Here is a 25,457-nt window from a genome sequence, read left to right as displayed (position 1 = left end):
TTTGACCTTTCTGAAATGGTGACGTATTTTTTTGGCCAGCCGGAGTGTTTAACTAAGCTCTCTACCTCACTCAAAGTGAAAACTCTCGCACCCTCCGCTCAGGTGTGTTTATGAGTTTTCACCTTGTACAGTACAGTACAGCCAAATCACAGCCTTACTCGTGTCACAAAAAAAAAAAATACAAGTGCTGTATAAAGTAAACAAATGAAACAAGCAGGAGCACAGCTTGAGGCAATAAATGGAATAACACCGTCCCAGCACGGTGACGCGCTGCAGAACTGCTGGCACTGGCACTCCGACAAGCACTTCACTTACAGACATGGTTTATTTGTTTTTTTCCCCCCTGTACATTTTTTTTTTCACTCATGGGGATGTGATTTACAGGAAGAGGCAAAGTTTGTGTCAAATATTAGAGCGTACTTCAGACCCAGCAGTAAAAGTGTTTATCTTAAGGCATGAGGATTTATCACGTGTGTGTGTGTGTGTGTGTGTGTGTATGTGTTTAGATGTCTCCATGTGTTCATGTGTCGAAAGAAATCAGACTTATAAAATAATATTTAATGATACCCCTAAATCTTCTGTGATATGATCGGATTTTATCATGCAGTCGTCCAAGATGTGACCAACTTTGTTCAGTACAGTGATCCCTCGACCCGCCTTGTGAACTTTTGCCATAAGAACAAAAGTTTAGTAAGAAATTCACATTTTTGGTATACGAGCGGTTGTGCGTACTTCTCGTTGCAGAGAAGTTTGTTTATGTTAATAGAAAGCCAAGCAATGCAAATTTACATATTTTTTTTAGACTTCATTTACATGTCTTTTGTAAATGTTTTAATTGTTTTTATATGCAAAAATAGGATTATAGTATATATTGGTAATATTTTTGGGTGGCTGGAACGTATTATCTGCATTTACATTATTTCCTATGGGACAACGAGTTTTACAATACGAAATTTCACCTTAATGGTAGGACTTACTCTACCTTTCTTTTAGAAAATATGATGATGTAGTAATGGACTGTTTTTTTATGTTGCCAGATGTATAGAATTTTAAAAAGCACTCCATCGGTACGTCTTCATATTTTGTATCCAGATAAGGCATCATGCTAGGCTATGGAAGTTTCACAAACTTTAATGGATGTATTATTGTTACATTCTTTCTTTTCAATTGTTGCTATTCAAATTAGAATAAAATAAAAATCATCAGCTTGTACACACCTGTCTCCTACAGAAAAATATGAACAAAATTTTTCTGAAAATAATCATACTCATCATGCACATCCTGGTGAAGGACTTCAATTAGGTTGTAAACGATTAACTTAAGAAAACACAAGCTAGCTAAAAAAAACTGTCATAGATTTGAGACATATTATTCCATGAGCAGTGGTTACTAATGAAATGTGAGCACTGTTAAATATTTATTAGACAGACGTTGATGTGAATCCTGTGCTACAGTGTCTGGAATTTGAACTGACAGTCCGCTTAGTGACGACGTGTCAACTCTTCAGGTCCGCGCGTTGTGGTGTTTCTGACTGTGCCGGTGAGATTGATGGTAATAAATAGCACAGCCGCAGCAGCTCTGTCTCCTCTGAGCAAGAAAGCAATCCTACTCAAGGTGTGTGTGTGTGTGTGTGTGTGTGTGTATTCTCTGATTGACAGGTGAGCCATCCTGGCCTGAGACTCAACCCGCCCTGTCAACCCACCCCTGTTTCTCTCACCGCTGTCTCTAATGGATTAGATGCCGTTTTGGTGCCAAGAGTCGAAAACAGGGCAGCATGCAATGGCAAAGTGGGCTCGGAGAGATGATGGGTAATTCTGTGTGTGTGGGACAGAAAAATAGGGACGAGGGAAAGCATGTGTGTTTACAGGAAACAAAGTGTGTGTGTTTGTGTGTGGTCTCTCTAATTGGCAGTTCATTTAGCTGGAGGTCATCAGGTGTGTCCGAAACAGATGGCAGCTGACGTGACGCTTTGCTGTCTAATAAATCAGTTGTCAATAAGGCAGCGCTGAAAGAAATCGGTTAGAGACGAGCTTCAAATGATGTGATACATCACCTCGTTGCTAGGATACAAACACGCGCGCGCACACACACACACACACACACAAAAGTCCATTAGAACAAATGGAATAACGTATCATGGAAAAAATAGAGTGAATATCCTGCAGCTATAATAACTATTTCTAATTATTTGTCCACAATAATATCTGCTCCCTCTCTTTCCCAGGTGTGTTTTTTACAGGCTGGCTGATGCAGGGCATTATGGGATATATTTATGTACAGTGAAACCTCAGTTTGCAAGCGTTCCGCAAGACAAGCAAAGATTTAAAATAAATTTTGACTTGAAAAATGAACAGGTCTTGGTTTACGAGTATCATGTATCATGTATCATGCATGCTTCTCTTGTTTTGATGCCGAGCGCCATGTGATCACAACTGAGTCGATGGTTTTTCTCTTTCTTGCGCTGCGGATTTGTGGGTAATCGTCTCCCCTGCTCATAATTTTTTTATTTTATGTCTGTATGCGTGTGTGTACAACGTAGGTCTAAAGCAAAAGCAAGTCTCATTAGAGAGGTTAAAGATATATTTTCTCTCTGTATCAGCCTGCTTTTTGTGTCTGTCTTACTCTTTCTCTCTGCTCTACACATAAACACTGCTCTGTCGTGATTCTATTCAAATGTAAAGTGCAAGTTAATTTGTATAAATTTTACTTTATATTTTGATTGATTTATTTTTATGTATTTATTTTTGGGGCTGTGGAAGAATAATTTGAGTTTTCATTATTTCTTATGGCAAAATTTCAATTTGGTTTACGAGTGTTTTGAAATATAAGCCCTCTTCCGAATTATGTAATCCAAGGTTCCACTATATGTAGATACCTACATACAGTATCTACATATCTTTATTGATATTTGATTTATATAGTTTGTTCAATTGTTAATTTGTTCAATTTATTGATTGAACACATGGTTAATTAAAAGAGAAACTTCCTTGGGTACTTTATTTTTGCAATTCTAAAACAAAGTTCAAATAATTTCTCACAGGTGTGAAATACACCAAGCCGCATTACCTGCAGCAAAAAAATGATCCACTGTACACAACTAACAACAAATATATATGACATTTAACACAATATTTGGATTTTTTTTACATTTTATATTAATTTCACATTCCAGAGATCCAACCTACTAACCCTCCACCCGTAGGTGAAGAGTAAAATGAAGTATTTAAAAACGTACTGAACACTCTTTAGTGTAGATGGCACTGTGTGTCAGAAAGCCTGAGCCCTTAAACCCCAGAGCTTTTTTAGCCATTATTTGCATTATTATGTTTTAATAAATACAAAGGAGTCAGGATTGTGCCACATAGAGTGACATTTTTTTTCAGCACGACCTCGGCAATATAATGAACTCAGTTTGATTTCATTTTAACTAACTATACACACATGACTGAGCAAAAAGGGACTTTTTTAAAGGGATCATGTAGGCAAGAAATAGAAGAGATTTATAAGTTCACATGTGACCATATAATAATGATGATAATAATAATAAGAAGAAAAAGAATGCATACATTAACTATGCAGTCTAAAATAAAGTGACGTCTGATGAAAACCCTGTCTGTTAGCAAACATACATTTTATATAAAGGACATAATATATAATAATATGCGCATTTTGTGAGTTCTACATTTTTGCATCGTTATTCTGGTAGTAGTAAAATGTACATTTTTTTTTAAGTAATGATGAGTTTAATTGTACACGACATATCAGAAAACCCAAATGCAAAGTTTACTGTAAGCACTGTCTACTTTATGTGTGTATCTCTAAGATTTAGAGATAATGAACCATATTTAATGCACATTTGAGAAGATTGAGAAAATGTCTAACATCTCATTCAAGTCTCAAAGACGGCTCATTTCTGTATATACGAGTCGCGCACAAGACAAATATAAACCATCTCTAAGTTTTAGAGGTAATGAGCCACATTTGAGACACCTTTGAGAAGAAAACGCCTAAATCTCATTTAAATCTCAAGGACGGCTTATTTCTGTCCAGGAGACAAAGAAGAGATTAACAGGAGAACCTTAATGTCAAAATGTTTTTTTTCTGCATTGCAATATATATCCATACAAGGTCCATTCATATATTGCAATATATTAATAAATATCAGCACTAGTTTCCGATATATGGAAATGTATTATTTAATGTATTGCATTATATTTTACACTATATTGCCATTTTTTTTTTCCGTAAGGGTGTGACGGAAATTTAACCACACCTCCTTTTCTGGACAGGTATAGGTATAGAGTTCATGCCTGCTTGATTGGAGCTAAGATGAAACAGTCACGCCCCTTAACTAGGAATGAGACACAAAGCCAAATCTTCCTCTTTGAACAATTTCCGAAGCCTCTCCCCTTTCACTGTGACAGAAATCAAACCACACCTCCTTCTCAGGGAGGGTACAGGGGCCACATCTCCTTGACTAGGAATAAAATGCAATAGCCACGCCTCCTTTACTATGAATGAGCCACGCCTTCTTTGAACAGGTACAGAAACCACACCTATCTTACTCAGACTACGACATAGCCGCCACACTTTCTGGACTAGGAATGAGAGACGCATGCACCATGGCCACCTCCACTCAACTAAATAATCAAATCTGATTGGTCGATCTGGTCGGAACCCACAGCAGTGACTGTGACAACAGTGAGATTATATACCACATCTAACACCTGGAGGAAATAAAAGCAGAAACAAGAGGGAAAACTGTTAAACTACAAAGGGCTACAATAAAAAACTGAGCTTAGTGTGAACCTCTGCTGAGAGTGTGCTATCCACACACACACACACACACACACACACAGTGAATCCCATGACACCTGAATCATCTTGGGTTTCTATAACCTTTGTTTTAAGTGAAGGACAAACAGATGAAGACAGATAGTGTGTGTGTGTATGTGTGTGTGAGTGTGTGTAAGAGAGAGAGCTAGTTTACTCACAGAGAATATTCCGGAGGCGTCCCCTTGAAGGCCGGGAGATCCCGCACGTACTCGTTGTAGAACCATTTGACTTTGAAGTGCAGATTCATGTACTCGGTGCTCTTGCATAGCCGATGTTTCTCGTGCTCTGCGTACAGACGAGCAAGCAAGACAAAAAACTTACCACCAGCTCATAGTTTATTTATTAAAACTCGATTCATTTTAATTTTTTAATTCCTTCTGATGTATACCAGGATTCAATAGCCAGAAACGTCCCCAAATCATGCTAATAAAACCTAATGGAGCTGATTAGCGCTGCATGGCCCAGTCGTAACACGCTAATAGTTCGCTTTATTATCCACTTTATTATTTTTGGATTCTACACGAATAGGAGTGGTGCGAGAGGTGACATGGGATTAAATGGAATATATGGACACTGTGCTTGTTTCTGTAAGCTACATAGCTATTCCTAATACATTTAAACTGTCTGCTTTTGTCTGCATTTCTATTTGCTAATGTCTGTGTTTCTGTCCACTAATGTCTGTGTTTCTGTCTGCTTTTGTCTGCGTTTCTATTTGCTAATGTCTGTGTTTCTGTATGCTAAAATGTGGTTCTATCTGCTATGTGATTCTTTATTTAAATCTTATAAGATTTACTAGTGGTGTATTTTTGTTAGTTAATGTCTGTGTTTCTATTAACTTATGTCTGTGATTATATTAGCTAGTGTCTGTGTTTCTGTTAGCTAATGTCTGCTGTCTGCATTTTTACTGCTAATACTTGAACTCTTTGCTAATTCCTGTAGATTTTTGTGTCTGTGCTTCTTAAATCCTGCTGTTTTTTCTCCTGGCTGATGTAACCTGCTTATCCGCTTACCCCTGCTAATGTGTCGGTGTTTCTGTGGCTAATACCCCTGTGATTTCTTTGTCAATGTCTCTGTTTCTGCTTTTGCTTGCTAATACCCCAGTGTTCCAGGCTGCTCAGAGACCTGGGGCATTGCATTCTAACATCGCGCTCTTGTGCCTGCCAGCACTCTAGCGGTCTGTGCTTGCTAACCGCTAACCCCGGTGAGCTGATGCGGTGTGACTCTGGCAGAGGAGCCTGTGATAAGCTGTGACGGGTCAGATAATGAAAGTAGGGTCGGATGAAGACAGGGAGGGAGAAAAAAGGACAGAGCGAACATGAGAGAGACGAGGGTGAATTAGGAGAGAGATCAGCTCAAAGACGGATGAGAAGGACAAAGAGATACTGACTGATTGGAGCGAGTCGCGGGAATAAATACAGAACAGACGCAGCTTTCTGTAACAGTCCTGTTTTATGTAAAAGATAAACCTTAACTGATTAAAATATTTTCAAAAGATTGTATTTTAATGTGATTATATTTTTATTTACAAATATATCAAGGGACTTTTACTTTAATTGTGGTTTTAGAATTTAAAAAGCATTTTTATTATTAGTTAATTATAAAAAATATATAATTAATATTAATATAATTGATTCTTGAACAAGAGAAAAATATATTAAATATATTAATATAAAACACTGTGTCATGCTGTTCCAGTAAAATAATCAGTGATGGACTGATGTCATGTAACCACCTTACAGATGATTATTTTCAATTTCACTTAGTTTTTTATTCATCTTATATCACAGCAATCTGCTAATTATTGTATTATTTATTAAAGAAATATGAATTTTTATCCTGTTCCTGTGTTATATAATCTTTTATGTCCAAGAAACACACTTATGTTACAACCGTCCTCCTTTTTTTCTCTCTCTTGTCATAATTTAATTAAATTGTGTATCTAATACAAATTTAACTCTCTTCTTTCCCCATATGGCAAATTTAATGCAAAAAAAAAATAGTTTGCTATGAGAAGACAATGTAAGTAATCGGAGCCAAATGTCACAACCCTCGTTCCATGCAAAAACTCATTCCAGAGGTTCAACTAAGACTCCGTCCACACCAAGCCGGTGCGTTCCCTATCCGATTATTTTTTTTTTTGTAAACACGGCGTCGTCTCAAGAAATATCTGCGTACACACAAAACCACTGAAAACGGTGTAGTATATATGCCAGACCAGTAAGGGGCGCTGTAATTTAAATAAAAATGTAGGGCAGGGGTAGCTCAGTGGTTAAGGCATTGGACTACGGTTCGGAAGATCCCAGGTTCAAACCCCACAACCACCAAGTTGCCACTGTTGGGCCCTTGAGCAAGGCCCTTAACCCTCAACTGCTCAGATGTGTAATGAGATAAAAATGTAAGTCGCTCTGGATAAGAGTGTCTGCCAAATGCCTAAATGTAAATGTAAATGTAATTCTGCCATAGAGATACACTATACATGGAGAAAAAGACTTTAAGCAGGCGTATAACCTGCATGCGCGCTGTATACGAACCAAGATGGTGTTGTCCATTATCGCTTGTTGCTCATAACAGTTGCATAGAAACAATAGATATAGCTGTAATAAAGCTAGTAGGCTTTGTAGCAACACGAACACAATCATGTAGTCCACCATTATTGTGGACAGGCCCTAAGACTGTTTTTTTTTCCAATATGGAAAATTCCAGGAGAGAAAAAAAAGAGTAAAGAAAAAAATCCGGAATTATTTTCAACTGAGACTGAGAATGCAAGGAATAAGGGTTGTGAAATTTTATTAAGTTGGATTACATTGTCCTCTTATTTTAGGTGACAATCTTTAAAATCAATGTGCAGAGCAGGACAATTTATAACGACAAGATCTATGTATGCATTTCAGTTTTAATTTAAGACAGACGTGTTTATAGAGAATTAATCAACACCTTCTGACAAATAAGAGAGCAGACTTCCACAGCGGTGTGGTGTAAATGTATAGTGTGACGACTTCGATTGAAACGAAGACTTGAATGTTTAAATGTACGGTTTATTAAATGCAAACGCTTTATAAGCACTTCTTTTTCGTCAGACTCTTTCACTTTCCCATGCAAATCCCTGTAGACTTTAAGACTTCAACACCTTTAAGCCGGATTGTCTGCAAAATAAAGTCAATAAGTCTGTAAACAAGATCACGTCTGCTGGGACAGAGATGGAAGGAGATACGACACCTGGTCCTGATGCAGCCTGAGCTGGAGATTTGTACAGTTTAAACACAAATATTATGTCTAATCCAGAACAAGTTGCTCATCTCTGATCAAATTCACAGAGCCAATGAACAGGAAGTAAATAAAACATAGAGATCTACGCAGCTGGATGTAGTATCTGTCGTATTCTTTGTCGCACAAAATAGTGATTCTAATTCAAGCTCCTGCAAAGCTCAGGCTAAGCTTATACCAAGCTAATGCATTTCATAAGCTGGATAGCAAACGGACATTACCTGCTAGCTTGTTCTCTATGTTGCCGGATTTATTATTATTTTTTAAAGGTTGAAGTTGGATTCTCCATAGAGCAACTGACACACCAAACCATGGATCTCCAAAATATCAACTTGAACCTTTAATATACTATAAAAAGCAAATTATACTGTAGCTGTTTAAAAACCTAATGGAGTATTCTTAGTTAAAAAAAAAAAAGCTCCTTGCAGCATTAACAAAAATGTACACATTGCAGCTTTAATCAGTTTCACATTAATTTGTATTAGAAAGACATTGTGTGTTAAAATGCAGTGGTTTTTTTTTCCGTTTCATCAAGGTTGCAGTGTTTATATTTTTTTTAAAGCGTGCATATTTTTACAAATACATACCGCAGCTTAAAAAAAGTCTGAATACTACAGCATTAAAAAATGACATATTGCACCTTTAATTACACCCTGGATGGGGTGCCAATCCATCGAACACACACAAAGTGCCCTAGTGTGTGAATAAGTGTGTGTGTGTGTGTGTGTGTGCCCTACAATGAATTGGCACCCTGCATCATTCCCTAAGTCTCCTTGAATAGACTCCAGGCCCCCCGCGACCCTGAATACAGGATAAAGTGGTATAGATGACGAGTGAGTAAGAAAATGTACAAACTGAAGCATTTTAGTAAAACATACACACTTGAATTAAAAAAAAAAAAAATTACATTGCAGTCTTAATACAATGTCATATGATGCCTTTATAATACAAATAGCATACTGTGCATTAATAAGACACACCACATCTTTAGTGTTTGCGTCTACCGCGCAAATCCGTCACTGAGATTCTGACGTGTAGCGGCACATGCGACATTTCCCATCACGTCTTCGGGAGCTGAAGTTAATCAGAGGCTCTACATCATTAGCTCAGAGTGACGTGTGCATTCATCAGCCGTGTCTGTTAAAACCACGGTGCTCCGTCAGTCTGTTAGAACCGCAGCGCTTCACCTAATGAACAAATGTTCCACAGGGGAGACCGGAGCTTAGTCACGGCATATATTAATAATAGCTGCTTATGAGGCGTGACTCTGAGGAACGAGTTATGAAAAAGTGTTGGGCTGTTTCCATCTCACTGCCTCCTGATGCAGGGCTGAGAAGGATCTCTGAGCTGATATCGCAGGGACAATAACGCATACGCCAACTCAAATGTGCATACTTGTCTTGGAGTCAGACGGACACGAGCAGCGGGTCACCGTAAAACCAACAGGACCTGCAGGTCGGAGGTTTTCCACAGGTTCCCTGCTGGAGATTCTAAAAAAAAAACTATGGCATCATCATCGCAAGCTCGTCCTGGCCATGTTGCCATGTGACAATGGGCCACTCGGATCGGTGTGGGAGGAAAAACAAATGCCTCGAGGAGAAGCCTAAAATTCCCGCTACCCACTCCCATTACCCACAATGCCTCAGCATGAATTATTCAAACCGACAGACAGCCTAAAGAGAACTAAAAGTTTTTTTAGCGTTTGCATTTTGAACACCGGAAGCCATGATAATGCACTTCCATAAATTATGTGTAAAAATATGGAGAGGCTGTAAAAAACAAAAGAAAAAAGGAAAGAAAGAAGTAAAAGGACGTATTTGAATAAAAGAACAGAAAACAGCGTTTAAGTGGGATTGGAATTAATCATAAGTTTTGTTTTCATAAAAAAAAATTTGGAAAATGAATTTTTATAGATTTTCAAGGATTTGGAAAAGAAACAGTATACGATGGATAAAAACATCACATTTTTAGATATTAATGTGATATAAAATATATGTTTAATAAAATAACAATGGCGGGTACATTATAATAGTACAACAGAATGGTACAAAGTGGTTTATAGTACTTTAACTCTGTGTATATTAAATTATTTGATTATTTGTTTATTTGTTATTATTTACATATTAATTATCTTTGGGTGTTGTTATATTATTTATTAAGATACTAATTGAATTAAAAATACTGTAAAATAGTATAATAATATAAATATATATAAAGTTATATATGTTGTATGTAGTGTAAAGTTATACTGTTTAAAATCCTTTATTTATTTTAATATCATTAATAGGTATATATTGTTATAGTCATACTAATATTAATATAACAATGTTAATATTTGATATTTGATATCTGTAATCAAAATGTCTACAGCAATGGATAGTTATAACTGTATAAATCAGTTCATATCACATTATTCGTGTATATTTATTTAGATTAATTTGTGCAAATATTACTCGGGTTTGTATACAGAATTAAATACAATAATATAAATATTTCTGGTTTAATAGGGGTTTAAGAAACCATTTACAGTTGACTCTATCTATCTATCTATCTATCTATCTATCTATCTATCTATCTATCTATCTATCTATCTATCTATCTATCTATCTATCTATCTATCTATCTATCATCTGACTGTGAAAATAAGGGAAAGAAGTTTAATAAGTTAACCCTGGCATTTGTCATTTTTTTTAAACAGAATGTTGCATTTCAGTTCAGTTATCATGTTTAGTTCATCAACTAAATATTTTGAGTTCAGTTTCACTGCGTGAGATCCTCCGTGTCGAACATGTGGAGATGGTGTGAAGAAAGAAAACAGATACGTTCACACTTCACTCAGAGGAAACACCTCCGTTTAAAAGGCACTGCCAGGGTGAGAAGAAAATCATTTACAGGTACGTCACTTCTGTACTGTATGTTCCCAAAGGTAGCACTGTGGTCCCGAAGCACCGGGTTTGAAGTTCACACCTCAGTGATGCCCCACTAATATTAAGTGCCTCAACAATCAAACTGCAGTTTAAAATCAGACAGCTAACACTCTAAAAAACAAACTGTTCAAGACCAAAGTGCTTCTCCCAAGAGTAGACCTTTTGTGCAGCTGGTACCTATTTATCTCCTCTTCTTACCATGGAGGTACAACAGCGTGATGCGGCATTTCAATGAAAGGCTGCAAAACTCGAAACACTGAATTGTGCCATCAGCTTCTATGCTGTGGAATGAGATTGTTTGACCACATTCAACAAATAGTACAGTGTCTAACACCATTCAGTTCGTCTAATCTGCATGTCTTTGGACTGTCAGAGGAAACCAGAGTACCTGGAGGGAACACACCATGTTTTGACACATGTGCTCAGATCCCCAGGTGAGAATCAAACCCGGACCCTGGAGGTGCAAGGCCACAGTACTAACCACTAATAACACAAATAAACACTAATAAAAACACTAATATTCTAATAATTGAACCGAGTACATTAGATCTTCGAGATGGTTCACTTCATTTCTTATGGAAGCAGTTGTATTTATATAATGTAACCTACAGTACAGTAGTGCCTGGTTCTACACCTGGACTTTAGCGTTTGTGTAAAACTGAGGTGTGTCACAGTTTGGTGCAATCGCAACTAATGTATGTCATGCAGAAACTGGTGATTTTGCTGGAAATATACTGTACAATACACAGTCTGTACAGAATATTTTATACATAAAGACAATTAAAGAATTTGTTCATTAGAAGTGTAATTAATAGATTATTTAAAATGATTACATGACTATTAAATTAGATTTAGTCTAGTTTAGTGTAATACCATCTTCTCTTCTTTGTGTAAAAATACTTTTTTGGCTGGTAAGCTGTCTCTGGTTTTTATCTTGCACTCTATTACATAAAAAAATGTTAGGATAATAAGTCCTCTGCATACAAATATTTGAGTTACGAACTTTCGAAGATACAAACATGTGTTTGCGTCAATGTTCAATTGAGAAGATAGATCACTTGTCTGGCATACATTACGTTTTCACGTATGCAGTGTGTAAACCAGGATGTCTAGCAGTAAGCATACAGTGTAAAAAATTAATAGTACATTTTACGGTTAAAAAAACAGCAGCTGTGGTACGGTAAAATACGGTAGCACCTTTATTGGACTGTAAAAAAACAAACAAAAAAAAAACATAAATTTTCGGTAAAAAAAAAATGGGAGCTGTATACGGCTGCAATGTTTTTGGTTGTATGGTATTGCACTCATTATACTGTATATTTTACAGATTTTAATTGTTTTTTTTACGGTTTATAACTGTCTAATTAACATGTTTATGTTGTTATAAAAACAGTTTATTCCCGTCAAATTCCAGGGTTTACATTGTAACAAATACGGATCATAACCATGTTTTTTTTTTACAGCTTAGAACTGTCTAATTTAAAGATTTATGTTGTAATAATAATGGTTTATTTCCATCTTTTTTACAGCTCAGAACTCACACATCGTCTATACAGCTTTATCCTTTTTTTATTTTTTTGGGGGGGGGGGGGTGGGGGGGGGGCTGTAATCTGGAGGAAACCCACTAAGAACAGGGAGAACATACAAACTCCATGCACACAGAGACGGGAATCGAGCCTGGCCAGGAATCGAACCCGGACCCTGGAGGTGGAAGGCGACCATGCTAACCACTACGCTATCATGCTTGCTACACAATTGCTCTCGTTGTTTTTTTATTATGAATAACCACAGTGAATTTATTCAGCTATTCTGTGAAAGCATCATTTTCTCACACTAGCTGGGAGCTAAAAGAGATACATTGCTAAGCATTCGGATTTTACTGTTAAGAAACTATTAAAAGTACTTTTATACTAACTGATGAATACAAGCCTAAATCAAATGATCAAAACTCATCAACATTTATTAAAGACTTGGACATCAGCATGGTCCCATGTATTTATAATAAAGACAGCAAAACAATATTTAAATTCTCAAAAATCAAATATAAACATGTCAGGGTGGACATTTTTAAGTGTTTTGGGCGGACAATCTAAGCATATCATTTTATAGAAGGACTTTTATTACAACTTTACACAAAAAAATAATTTTATCACACACATGTTAAAATTGTTTATGTCCTCTGTTCTGCATTGTGGTTTTTAAGTGCACACTGAACCGGGGTGTTAAATATGTTCATGTATTTTGTAATGAGTTTGGCACAAGGGGGGCAACAACAAACACGGACGAGGTCCTACGGAAAAGGGGTAATTTTACTTAGGGAAAGAAAAGGGTTAAAGGAGGGAGGAGGGGAAAAAGGGAAGGAAAGGTGCTCACGTGCAGGGCTGGTAGAACCACAGCTGCCAGGTTTTTACTGTAAAATTTACGGTTTGTTTTTTACAAAGCAGATATTTCAGATTTTTAAACTCTATCAACAGAGGTTTAGTAAAAAAATAAAATGATGCTTCATGATATTAGTAACAAATCTCGGAAAGTTTCCTTTTTTATAAATAGAGTATATCATATATTTTACTGCAATAAACCATATTTTTATTTTTTAACTGTTAAATTTAAGGTCTTACTCTGTAAAACAATTTTTCTTTTACTGTAAATTCTAGGATTATTCCAAGTTTTGTAAAATACGGTTTGATTCTGTAGCATTTATATGATATTTTCCTGTTAAAATTCCGAACATTTTTTACAGTGTAGAATCAGCGATGATGAAGCTGGTGCCGCTAAGAAGCACCAAGTAATAATGATGGAGACAGAAGTGAAAATAATTGAGATAATGGCGCGACGGGAAAAGATGGCAGGCATTGCTTTTCTTTGACCATAAATTACTTATCCATCGGCACGATTGTAAAGAGCAAGGACAAACTCATGTAACATGTAAGTTTTATGCTGTGTATATCCCATTGTCTTGGTCTCCTAGAACCTAGATAATGTTTAGTGGACGTAGTAAACAAATTGGACTTATGAACAAGCTCTCAGAGCGGAACTCATCGCGCACAGAACGCGATTCTGAATACACGCAATCTTTGATGCGAGAACATCGATCTAACTTTGGGACTGTCACTGGTCTGAAGTGTCACAGAGAGTCCAGACAGAAATGTCCTCGAAGACAAAACTTGACATAAACAAATGTGACCTTTTCAAACAACTTGTAAAACATCTCTAGTGAACGTCATATTTGTAGGATGAGCTTCCTTGTTGAACCCCTCCTGCCCCCCCCCCCACACCCCCCCGCCCAACCACCTCCTCATAACCCTACCTCCAACCCTCACCTCTACACACACACACACACACACACACACACTCTCTCTCAGATCTTCAAAGAAATTTTCACAGCATCTTCAGAGAAAACCTACACAGGGTAAACAAGAGGAGGAAACAAGCTCTTGGGAGTCCCTCTGACACACACACACACACACACGTGCACACACACAAAAGCTCATGCCTGATGTTCTGATGCAATCAAGAGAAAGAAAAAAAGAGAAGGCAGACAGAAAGACAGGGATTTTTTGGTGTTAATTGGATCTTTTTGACACGCTGCACTTCATGTTCAGATTCTTTGCCAGATCCCGAATCAGGAGACTTAAGCCGCGTTCACATGGGAATCGTTGTACATCCGAGGCTGGGCTTATGCTTATCTATGACTGTGTTTCCATCTCTCTTGTCCATGTCTGGGGTTTTGTCCTTCATTGTCTGGGAAAATCACATACCAGATCTTTTTTTTCTTTTGTTCTATATAGTCATTCAGACGTGATGGTGCCATGAAATAAATATTTTCCCCTTCCTGATTCTTTTAAGCTTTAGAAATAGCTTTGTAACCTCTTTAAGACTGACACGTGTCAATTATATTGCAATCACTTTTTCACATACTGTAGGACCTGGTAGGTTTGGACATTAGTCATTTAAAAAAACTGCATTTTTTATTTTCTCGGGATATCTTTGTGTAATACTACAATTAGTTTAATGATCTGAATCATTTAAATGTGAAACTTTTTCACGGCATTGTACTGTATATTAAACACTTCCTGAACATAGAATTCGAACTTGCATAATCTTGCGAGCTGACTTAATGAGCTTTTGTCTCTGATTTTCTTCTGGTTCTGCATTGTAGTTATGTTGTCCTAACTAGTCCCGCTGAAGTCCCTCCATACAATCTGCACACAATGTCCACTCTTCTTAACTGTTATGTAACACTGGGCATGTGCCCAAATTACTCTCTCTCTCTCTCTCTCTCTCTCTCTCTCTCTCTGAAGAGTGAGATTGGACCCTGACTGCTCTGCCGACCCGCCCATTTCCATCCATTTCCACTTTTTAATTGCATTTAAATTTATGTTGTATTTTGTACAGATTTTGCAAAGGTTTTAGATTTCTTATATATTTTTGAAAATTTTTATATTTTGTTCCACTTTCGTATAGTTTCAGCTATTTATTTCTCTTTCTTATTTCTTGTTAATTGTTTTAAAAACTTTTAAGATTACAGGCGGTCATATAAGCATTTCACTGCATATCGTATTGTGTATGACTGTGTATGTAACAAATAAAATTTGAATTTGAAGTTGCCCGATCCATCGTGGCGTCTCACTTCAGGTTGGGGCTCTCGTTACACGGAGATCACTCACTGCTGATGAGGACAGACGCATGTGATACTGTATGCTCATAGATATACTGTAGATACGTCACGTGTCACTGCTGAAAATGGCTCCACTTAGAAACCATAAAGATACCTTTGGACTGCATTTGATGCCAACAGTTTTTCTATGATGCCATTTTTGGTGGGAGTTTTTGGCCTAAAATCACTATAAACTGTTTTGCTCTTTTTGGCCTGGAATACTAATGTTTGGAAATCAGCAATGTTTTTTTCTTTGTACTGACTTAATAATGAAGTCATAAAATAAACATGTATAACAGTTTGTACAAAAATGAATAAATCAATAAAACAGGATGCCTGGGACTTAAAAAGGGCAAATAATTCCTCTAAAACTGCAGCAGTTATGAATAGTTTAATGGTTAAATTGCTTAATGGTTCTAATTTAATCAGTAAATGAAAGACTGATGTGAACGTTGTTCATGCATGAGCTATGGAAATGTTTCTTATAAAAAAAAAAAAATGCACTGCAGTTATTGTTCAACGATAAATACATTAAACATTATTAAGAAAAAGGGTCATTAGAAGCAATTCAATATTTATGTAAATAATAATTTAATGCAAATAAATTATAATGATTTTATTTATTTAAATAGTTAAAGGTTAATAAATGGATAAAATAATAATAATAATAATAATAATAATAATGAAATGTTAACTGAATTAGTATTTAATAAATAATGTGTAATTTTATTAGCATATTTAAAATAGAAACATAATTAAATTAATTAATTGGGGAGTGTCTTTTTTTTCTATTTTTTCCGTGTTTGTAATGGCCAGGGCTTAAACAAACCAATTAGATTTTTAATGTGAACCTAGTGTGACCTCATATATATACTTCAGGGAGTTTGGAAACCTGTGTTAACTTGTTAAAGAAACTATGGGACCTTTATATAATATATGGGACCCGTATCTATTCCTGATAACAGATCTAGTCAAGGAGTCTATTACCCATGATGCTCTGCAAACACACTGTTTTAATTTCTTAGTTCTGTCACTGAGAAACTGCTGTGAGCGTTGAGTCATTTTACAAATATAACTTTTAAACGAGGGTGTAATGAAGTAAAGCGTAAAGTTGGCTAAATGTAGAATCTAGCCAGAGGATGTGTTTGTCTAACATCCCCAGTGTCCTCTGTTTAAGCTAATTACAGGGTAGTGCTTAATAGTGTTAATCACTAATCAGCCTAATCAGTAGAATGAATTATTACTACTTAGTAGGAAACTGAGTAAAATCTAATTTGTTAAGTATTTATTTATTTTTTTATATTCATATTACATCAGGATGTCTCAACAGTGGAAATAAGCAAAATAATCTTCATTATATGATTTTCATTTCTTTGTAATATATAAAGAGTCCTCTCTCATAAATGTACTTTCATCACACTTTGTAACAGTTTTCCAATTTTACCCATAAAAGTGATTTTTATACTTTCTTCTTTTTTTTCTTCAAAGGCATTCTTAACAGCAAACTACACTACACTGCCTGGCCAAAAAAAAAAAGGAAAATATTTCATCCAGTTCTCTTCAGCTTTGATTAGACAGTAACATATGGACGTAGTGTCCAGTTCATGAGTGAAAATAATTCCTCATCCTCCCAGAACCTCTAACCGTATACACTTTGGGTCCAGTAATATTTCTGTACCATCAGGGAAGAAAACCTCCACAGATGTGATAACCTGGTGATTCAGTACATTCAGGTGGTCAGCTGACTTCATTTTATCGCCCCATAACGTTACTGAGTCTCGACCCGAGCGACTGATCAACCCCAGATCATAACACTGTCTCCAGAGGCTTGTACAGTGGACACTATGCATGATGGGAGCATCGCTTCATGTCCTTCCCTTCTCACCCTGACACGCCCATCACTCTGGAATAGGGTCAGTCTGGACTCATCAGGTCACATTACCTTTTTCCTTCGCTTCAAAGTCCAATCTTTAAGCTCCTTAACAAACTGAAGCCTTTTTTTTCTGATGAGTCTCACTAACAATTGGTTTTTATTTGGACAAATAGCTGTCCCAATTCTGTGAGTTCTCATCACATTGTGTGTGTATGGAAATGACCTTACTTTCATTATTAAATATAGCTATGGTTTTTATTGTTTAACTATACCGAGTACTCAAGTGATCCCCAGTCATTTAATTTTTTTTTCTCCAATCACGATTCTTCCACAAAGTTGACAATGCAGTTCTATTCTCCAGGTTTTAATAAGGCGTTCAAGAGTTCTTCACTAATTTCCAGAAACATGCTTGGTTGCTTTCATTGTTTGCTGTAGCCCAATAATTTGACACTTCGGGAAATAGTGTATTCTTTCCTTTTTATAAAGGAACAAACAAAGTGTATAATCGTTAGAACATATTTTGCTTTGTATGGAGAACCTCCGGACACCCTGTACTGTATGTATTATTTTGTAATCATTCCTGTTAACAATAAACCCCAGTCATTTGTGTACCAGTTCTGTTTAGTTAAATTTCAAGAAATAATGATTAAAGAATAAATTATTAAAAGTAAATGTTTGCATGCATAATGAGACACCTAACAAAGCCAAACTCTGAAGATTATCAATTAGCATTATGCTCTGTAATATAATTAGCCATATTGTCTCATTATCAAAGCTGGTCTGGCAGTTTATTCATCTCAGGCTTGAGAAAGAAGAATTAATGTTTTTCTGTGATGAAAAGTGAAAAAAAAAAATCCACATGTGACAAATCTGAGTTAAACTGTATTTCGTCGGATCCTGGAAGCAGATCAAACCACCCTCCTGATTATAGCTTTCTCTCCAGCGCTCAGCTCAGAGCTTTAACACTACAGCATTTTAAACAGCAGGAACAAAACCGCAGCTTTCATTTCGGTTCAGTTTGGTTTCACAGCTCTGCCGAAGCAGCCACGATGGGAGACTAATAATCTTACAGACAAAAATCACATCATGTGATTGATTTTCAACTGCTGTGGTAATGAAGGGTTGAGATTTAACTGGGACAATTTCTGTTAGCAATCAACACAATCAGCACCTGAGATCCAAAATCCTGCTCTTGTTCTGGCTGACCTCTGATCTCAGCAAAATAAGTATAAGACATCAAAATTGCAGTTAGAATTAAAGGACTCTGTGTGGTGCCATTACAGTGGAACCATGGCATAAGAAGAAATTTTCACCTTTTTTGTAAGAAATCTGGCTCAGCATACGGAGCATTTTTTCGCATATGAGCAGATGAACTGAGCCGAACTAAACGCTGTGCATACGTCTGGGAGACGTTTAAAAAAAGTGAAAAGCCAAATGAAGCGAGTATACATCTATATTTAATATGTTATTTTGTGCAAGATTAAGTGAAGACATATCGTAGCACCTTGTGTCCCAAGAATGTTATCAAGTACGGTACCAAGAAGAAAAGGGAGCCGCTTTCAGTTTTATTTTTAAATCGGAGCCAAGACGAATCATAAATCGACATTAAAGACGAGGTTTAATGTCTATTTATTCCATATCTTACTTTATTTAAATGTTTTTTTCTAAATGTTTTGATTGTTTTTATATAAAAAAAATATTATTATACTGTTAACAAACTGGTAATATTAGTGATACTTTGACATGGCTGAAACAAATTACCCTCATTTACATTATTTCTTATGGGAAATGCCTTTCAAAAATAACATGTCACCTTAAGAACTAATTACAGAACGGATTAAATTTGTATGCCGAGGTTCCGGGGTACTGAAAAATAATAAACTTACATCACAGTGTGATAAAGTAGTGTGATTGTCCCACCTTGAAGCTGATCATATTTCCAATAAGAGCATGTCTTATTTTTGTGTCTTATTTGTCTTATACTACAACAATGATTTTAATATTGTATTTGTTAAGTATTGAGACACCAATGTTTACATCCCTTTATAGTTCCATTCAATGTTTGAAGTCTGTCCTGAAGATATTGAAACAGTTACAAAGTGCTGAAGTGACCAGAAACTCTTTCCATCAGTGTTACACACAAACATTTAGTCACAGATCAAAGTTTTTCTGTGCGGAGATGAGCAGGTGCTCTTCATACACACATGTATCCAAGCTTTGGCATTCACTATTCATTCGTTTGGCAGTAATCTGAATAGAGAGATGAAACACTGTCAGAGAAAATAAAAAGACTCGACTGTATGTGTGCGAGTGTGAGTGAGAGAGAGTGTGTGTGTGTTGTAGAAAGAGCGTCTGTCTCGCCATGACTTATTGAGCGAATACTTTTACCAGAATACCGCAGATGTCTGTAAAGCTGCTTTGTGACATTGTGCATTGTAAGAAAAAAAGCTGTGCACTGTACAAACTCAATGGAACCGATCAGGAGTCCTGTGCTCATATGCAAATCGTATTTAAGCAGTCATAATCTTCTGTAGCATGCTCGTTTAAACTCAGAGCATGTTTTAGAAATGAATATTTAAAAAGTTGTGGTGGTGGTATAATGCAGAAATTTAAGCACTGCACTGAAGAAGACTAAAGAACAATAAATTCCAACCTAATTAAAAATATCACAAATATATACTGTAGTAAACCTTGCTAGAACTGGGTTGGACCTGGGTTTAGCCTTTAAAACTGTCTTACTTCTTCATGACATAGACTGAACAAAGTGCTGGAAACATTAGAGATTTCGCTCCAAACTGACATGATGACATCACAAAGTTGCTGCAGATTTGTTGCCTGTACATCCCTGATGAGAATCTCTGGTTCCACCACACCCCGAGGGTGCTCTATTGGATTGAGATAAGGTGACTGTGGAGGGCGTTTGAATATTGGGCAGTGAACTCAATTTCAGTTCAAGGAACCAGATTAAGATGATTTTAGCTTTGTGACATGACGCGATATCCTGTGGCCATAAAGGGATAGAGACAGTCAGCAATAATAATCTTATATTAATAATAATAATAATAATAATAATAATAATAATAATAATAATAATAATCTTCCCACACCATTACACCACCAGCACCAGCTTGAACCACTAATGCAAGGCAGGATGGATCCATGCTTTCATGTTGTTCATGCCAAATTCCATACCAGCCGAATGTCAGATCAGAGTCTCATCAGAAAACGTTTTTCCACATTTTAGTTGTCTGATTTTGGTGACCGTCAGGTTCCTGTTCTTAGCTGGTGTGGTGTTTTGCTGCTGTAGAACATCTGAAGAGCATCCCCAAACTAACATGTTGTGAGTTTGGAGATGCTCTTCGACAGTACCGCAGTTGTAACAAGATGTTGATTTAGTGTAAACCTTTCTATCATCTCAACCAGACTGGCCATTCTCCTCTGACCTCTAGCATCAACAAGACATTTTCACTCAGAGAACTGCCCTCACTGGTCATTTTCTCTTTTTTTAAATCATTGTCTGTAATCCCTAGCGATGACTGGTATAAAATAAGATAATTATGTGTAAGAATATAATTTATTACACAGTTTATTACAGAAATACAGTTTATTACACATAATTATAACTGGAGTCTTATCTTATACCAGCCTTCTCTAGTGATTACAAACTAAAAAGGGGTGGTGTATATACAGTAGATATTTGAGATGGTTGGTATAAGATACTCAAATCGAATCGAACTCAGACCTTTGAGGTGCATGGTGACAGTGCTAACCACTAAGCCATTGTGCAGACAAGATCATTGATAACTTTGAGTAACTTGCTTTATGGATGCCCTACAACACTAAATGTAACCATAAATGGGGAAACAGTAAAATTCAAATAATTATATGTTTTTATTTATATTTTTATACATTTTAATGTACTTACAGTACTTACTGTATTATACCAGCATGGAGGTCAATTTGAACATAAGTGTTAGATAAGTCTAGAAATACGGCATAAAACTGAAAAAAAAACTAAATAAAAAAATTTATATATACTGTAAATACATTAAAGCGTTTATTGCGTTATATCGTTAATACTAACATCATTAATCCATCCATTCATCCATCTAGAAACCTCTGTTGTCCAACTAGGGTCTGTGGAGACCAATGGTGACTATTGTATTTATTCCCATTTTTAAAACTGGTAGTAGAACCTCTGGTTAACATTCACACACTCACTCACACACTCACACACTACAAGTAATTTGGGAACATCACCTGGCCTAATCTGCATGTCTTTGGACTGTGGGAGGAAACCGGAGTACCCGGAGGAAACCCACAAAGAACATGCAAACTCCACACAAACAGACCCCAAGGCAGGAATCGAACCCAGTACCTGGAGGTGTAAGGCGAAAGCGCTTGCACCACTAAGCCACAATGCAGACAACTTAATTAATAACAGAAAGTAACTTGCTTCATGCATGTCCTACAACAATAAACGGAACCAGAAAAAGACAAAAAAGTACTGTATAACCCATTGTTAAGTAATAACTTAAATATCAGAATTTTTGGCAAATTTTTATAGAAATACAACACTTCAGGATGTACTGTCATAAGAAAATGAATCAACTTCATTCCTACAATATTGTTGATTGTTTTATCTTAACAGCACGAGAAGTTGTGATGAATTCCTTACATAGTACACATTACTACAATGTTTTCATGCAATTTTTCTGTGAGCTAGCAAAATGTTGGAGTGTTAGCTATGATGTACCTTGTAAATGCTAACTACGGTTTTCTCATTTTGGGAGGCGGGGCTTCAGGTACCATGTATGTGTCTCAATAATAATCAACCGTTTATTTCCCAGTGGGATACAGAGCTGCGAAAGAGACAGCCTTGTCCTCGCCCGATTCCCTGCTGACACGCTCTCATCATGTCCCACAACCCACTGGGAGGAAGGCGGGTTCATGCTAAGATGCCCTGCGTGTCCGCCGGTTGCTCTGATGAGGGCGGATTATAACACATATCACTCACACACACACACACACACACACACACACACACACACAGTACCTAATAATAGCCACACTAAACACCATAACCAAAAATAATCACATCTGAGGTAAATGATGTGTGTTATATAAACGACAGCTCACTATCAAACTACCACACACACACACACACACCCTATCTGTGCTCCCACTCAAAGAGAATATAATAGTTAAGTGGAATATGTTTAAGAGGCCACAAATATGGCTGCCTATCATGCGCTAGCTAATGAATCAGAAGAATAAATCATTTATCATGGCAATGTAAACACACAGTCACCATGGAAACCATACCAACTTATCCATAATATCCACATTTACCTCAGATATGTTGCTTAATGAATAAGAAAAGGCTTCTGAAGGCTAAAAAAACAGCCTAAATAGACTTAGCATCACAGCTAACTGAACATATACCACCTCAGCACTGTAGGATAAACACAGTTTAAAGGACAGTGTGACACTACAGAGGCTTCTGAGCTTGCGTTGTCTACATGAGTGAGACGTTCAGATGGAAAATAAACTGATGGAGACGAGTTTATGGAGGCAAACAGTGAAACTTAGCTAGCTAGCAAATTTGTTCTGTGTAAATACAGTATTAGTGACTGTACTGAACAACTCACACTCTCTTTCCGCCTCTCCCAGTCCTTATTGTCTCACTTTTTGTCTTTTCTTTTTTCTTTGCTTCTCTATCCATTTCTTTATGTTTGTCCATGTTGGTCTGTGTCCAACCCTTTCTATCGCTTTCACAGTCTTTCTTTGTGTCTCTCCCCATGTGTCTCTTTGTCTCCATCCCTTTCTCTCTCTCTCTCTCTCTCTCTCTCTCTCTCTGTCTTTCTGTCTCTCTCTTATTCCTCCTGCCACCTTCTCTTTCTTTTACCAGGCAGCCCTTTCTTAGTCTTTGTCTTTGTGTCTTTTCATTCATTTGTCTCTGTCTTTCTATCTATCTATTTCCCACTCTTTCTTTGTGTCTCTCTCTCTTTCAGCCTCTCCATCTGTGTGTCTGTCTGTCTATCTTTGTCTCTCTCTTATTTTTTGTCACTTACTCTGTTTATCATTCTCTATGCGTCTCTTTCTCAGTCTTTCTCCGCATTTTATTTACATGTCTCTCTGTCTGTCTCACACTTTCTCACTGTTTTTATCTTCGTTTCTTTCTGTCTGTGTCTTTCCTTTGTCTGCATTTGTTTTTTCTCTCCCTGTCCTTTTTCTCTCTCTACATGTCTGTGCCTGTCTCTTTCTCTCTCTCTCTGTCTCCTCTCTCTCTCACTGTCTTTCCTTCTATTTTTGTCTTTGTCTCTATCTATCTCTCCCATTCTTTGTCCCTTTTGGTGACTCTCTCTTTCTTCCTATATATGTTTCTTTTCCAGTATTTATTTGTGTCCCTCTCCATTTGCCTACATTCTGTCTTGATCTCTTATTAGTCTTTCGAAGTGATGCTTCCTCTCTTTCTCTTTCACTTTTTATCTGTCTTACCCTATACCTCCTCTTGTCTTTTTCTTTGTATGTTTGTGTCTTCCTCACTTTTTTCTGTCTTTATCTCTGTCTCTTCTACACTTTATCTTTCTCTCTCTTTTTCTCTCCCCCTCTCTCTCCTTCAGTGACTTCCCATCGTCTCCACTAGACACTAATCAAAGCAGGCAGCTGTTCATTTAGGAAAAATCCTCAAAAATGAAAGAAACTGGAATTGAGTTACGAGGAAGATTTCCATGCCGGGTCACATCACATGCCTGGATTTGAGTAAATCAATACAAAGTAAATTATGCAGGAGGAGAAATCCTGCTGGTGTGACCTTGACACACAAACACCCAGCGATATGTAGTGAAGGGGTGGGGCTTGCAGCACATGAAAATGAAAATACAGTTAATTTAGTTTAGCCACACAGAAACTTCAAGGGCATGGCTTTTACATACTTTGTGGTTGTAGCGCCATAAAAAGGAAAAAGACCCTTTATGACCCCCTAAAGCATAACAACCTAGCCTTCGCCAAAATTATCATTTTTATTTGCGTCTCCATTTCTTCCATCATCTCTCTGTTCGTTTCAACCATGGATCTAAATCTCATACCACATGATCGTCTGGACATCAGGACGAACTTTAAAGAAGGCCGTACTGTAGATCCGTGAATGATAATCCTAGCTGAGGTGGCCCGGAGCCCAATGCAGTCATTCCTGTGAATATTTAGCCTTGAGCCTCGAAACTTGCTTGGTGCCCACTTGCAGAAGAAACACATGTGTTTGTGGGAACTGTACACACAAAAGAACTCACCAACACCATTCGCACATTACAGGAACTCGGCTGGGAGTTATTGTCACGTTCCGCTTACATTCCTAACCTCGCTCCAAGTCTTTTCTACATGTTTGGGCCATGATCTCTGGCCCAGGAGTTCCTGGGAGGCCGGTGTTTCAGACGTGAAGCATGCAGTCGGTGTTTTCTAATTTCCAATTTAAGAATTTCTACCTGTATGGTTCCCAAGCACTAGTGAAACGCTAGGATAAGTGCATTAGTGTAGCAGGGGATTATATAGAGGAATAAAGTTTTTTTTTTTACACTCAAAACCACGAACTGTTATTCTGCACAATCAAAATCCTGCTTTGACATGAGCATTCAATCATCCTTACTAACTGCCTGGTCAAGATCAATCTATCAAGGTTTAAATTACACAACTATTTTCAATATATTTTAGGAAATATCACCAGCTGAGTTGGTTAGAAAATATTTCAGTGGGTACGTTTTATGTGAATCAAAATTAAATAACTAAGATTATTATTATTCATCTTTACTTGAGAGCAGTTATGAGCTGGACTGATGTAGCTAAAGTGGAGAAACTATCAGACCCAAGCCCACTGTAGGTTAAGCCATGTCTACCTTGTATT

The 25,457-nt window shown here is 36.9% G+C and overlaps 1 protein-coding gene across 1 annotated transcript in view; it reads right to left on the bottom strand.

The window, feature by feature from the left end:
• LOC128528030 (protein unc-13 homolog C-like) overlaps positions 1-25,457 on the bottom strand; it is a 208,775-nt gene that overhangs the window by 78,304 nt on the left and 105,014 nt on the right. Inside the window, exon 20 of the mRNA XM_053500754.1 lies at positions 4,995-5,121. Coding sequence (XP_053356729.1) covers positions 4,995-5,121 — 127 coding nt within the window. The remainder of the gene's footprint in view (positions 1-4,994; positions 5,122-25,457) is intronic.

Source organism: Clarias gariepinus, chromosome 7 (assembly GCF_024256425.1).
Source record: "Clarias gariepinus isolate MV-2021 ecotype Netherlands chromosome 7, CGAR_prim_01v2, whole genome shotgun sequence".
Taxonomy (NCBI): Eukaryota; Metazoa; Chordata; class Actinopteri; order Siluriformes; family Clariidae; genus Clarias; species Clarias gariepinus.
The sequence above is the reverse complement of the archived record's forward strand: the minus strand, read 5'-3'. Positions and strand labels throughout refer to the sequence as shown.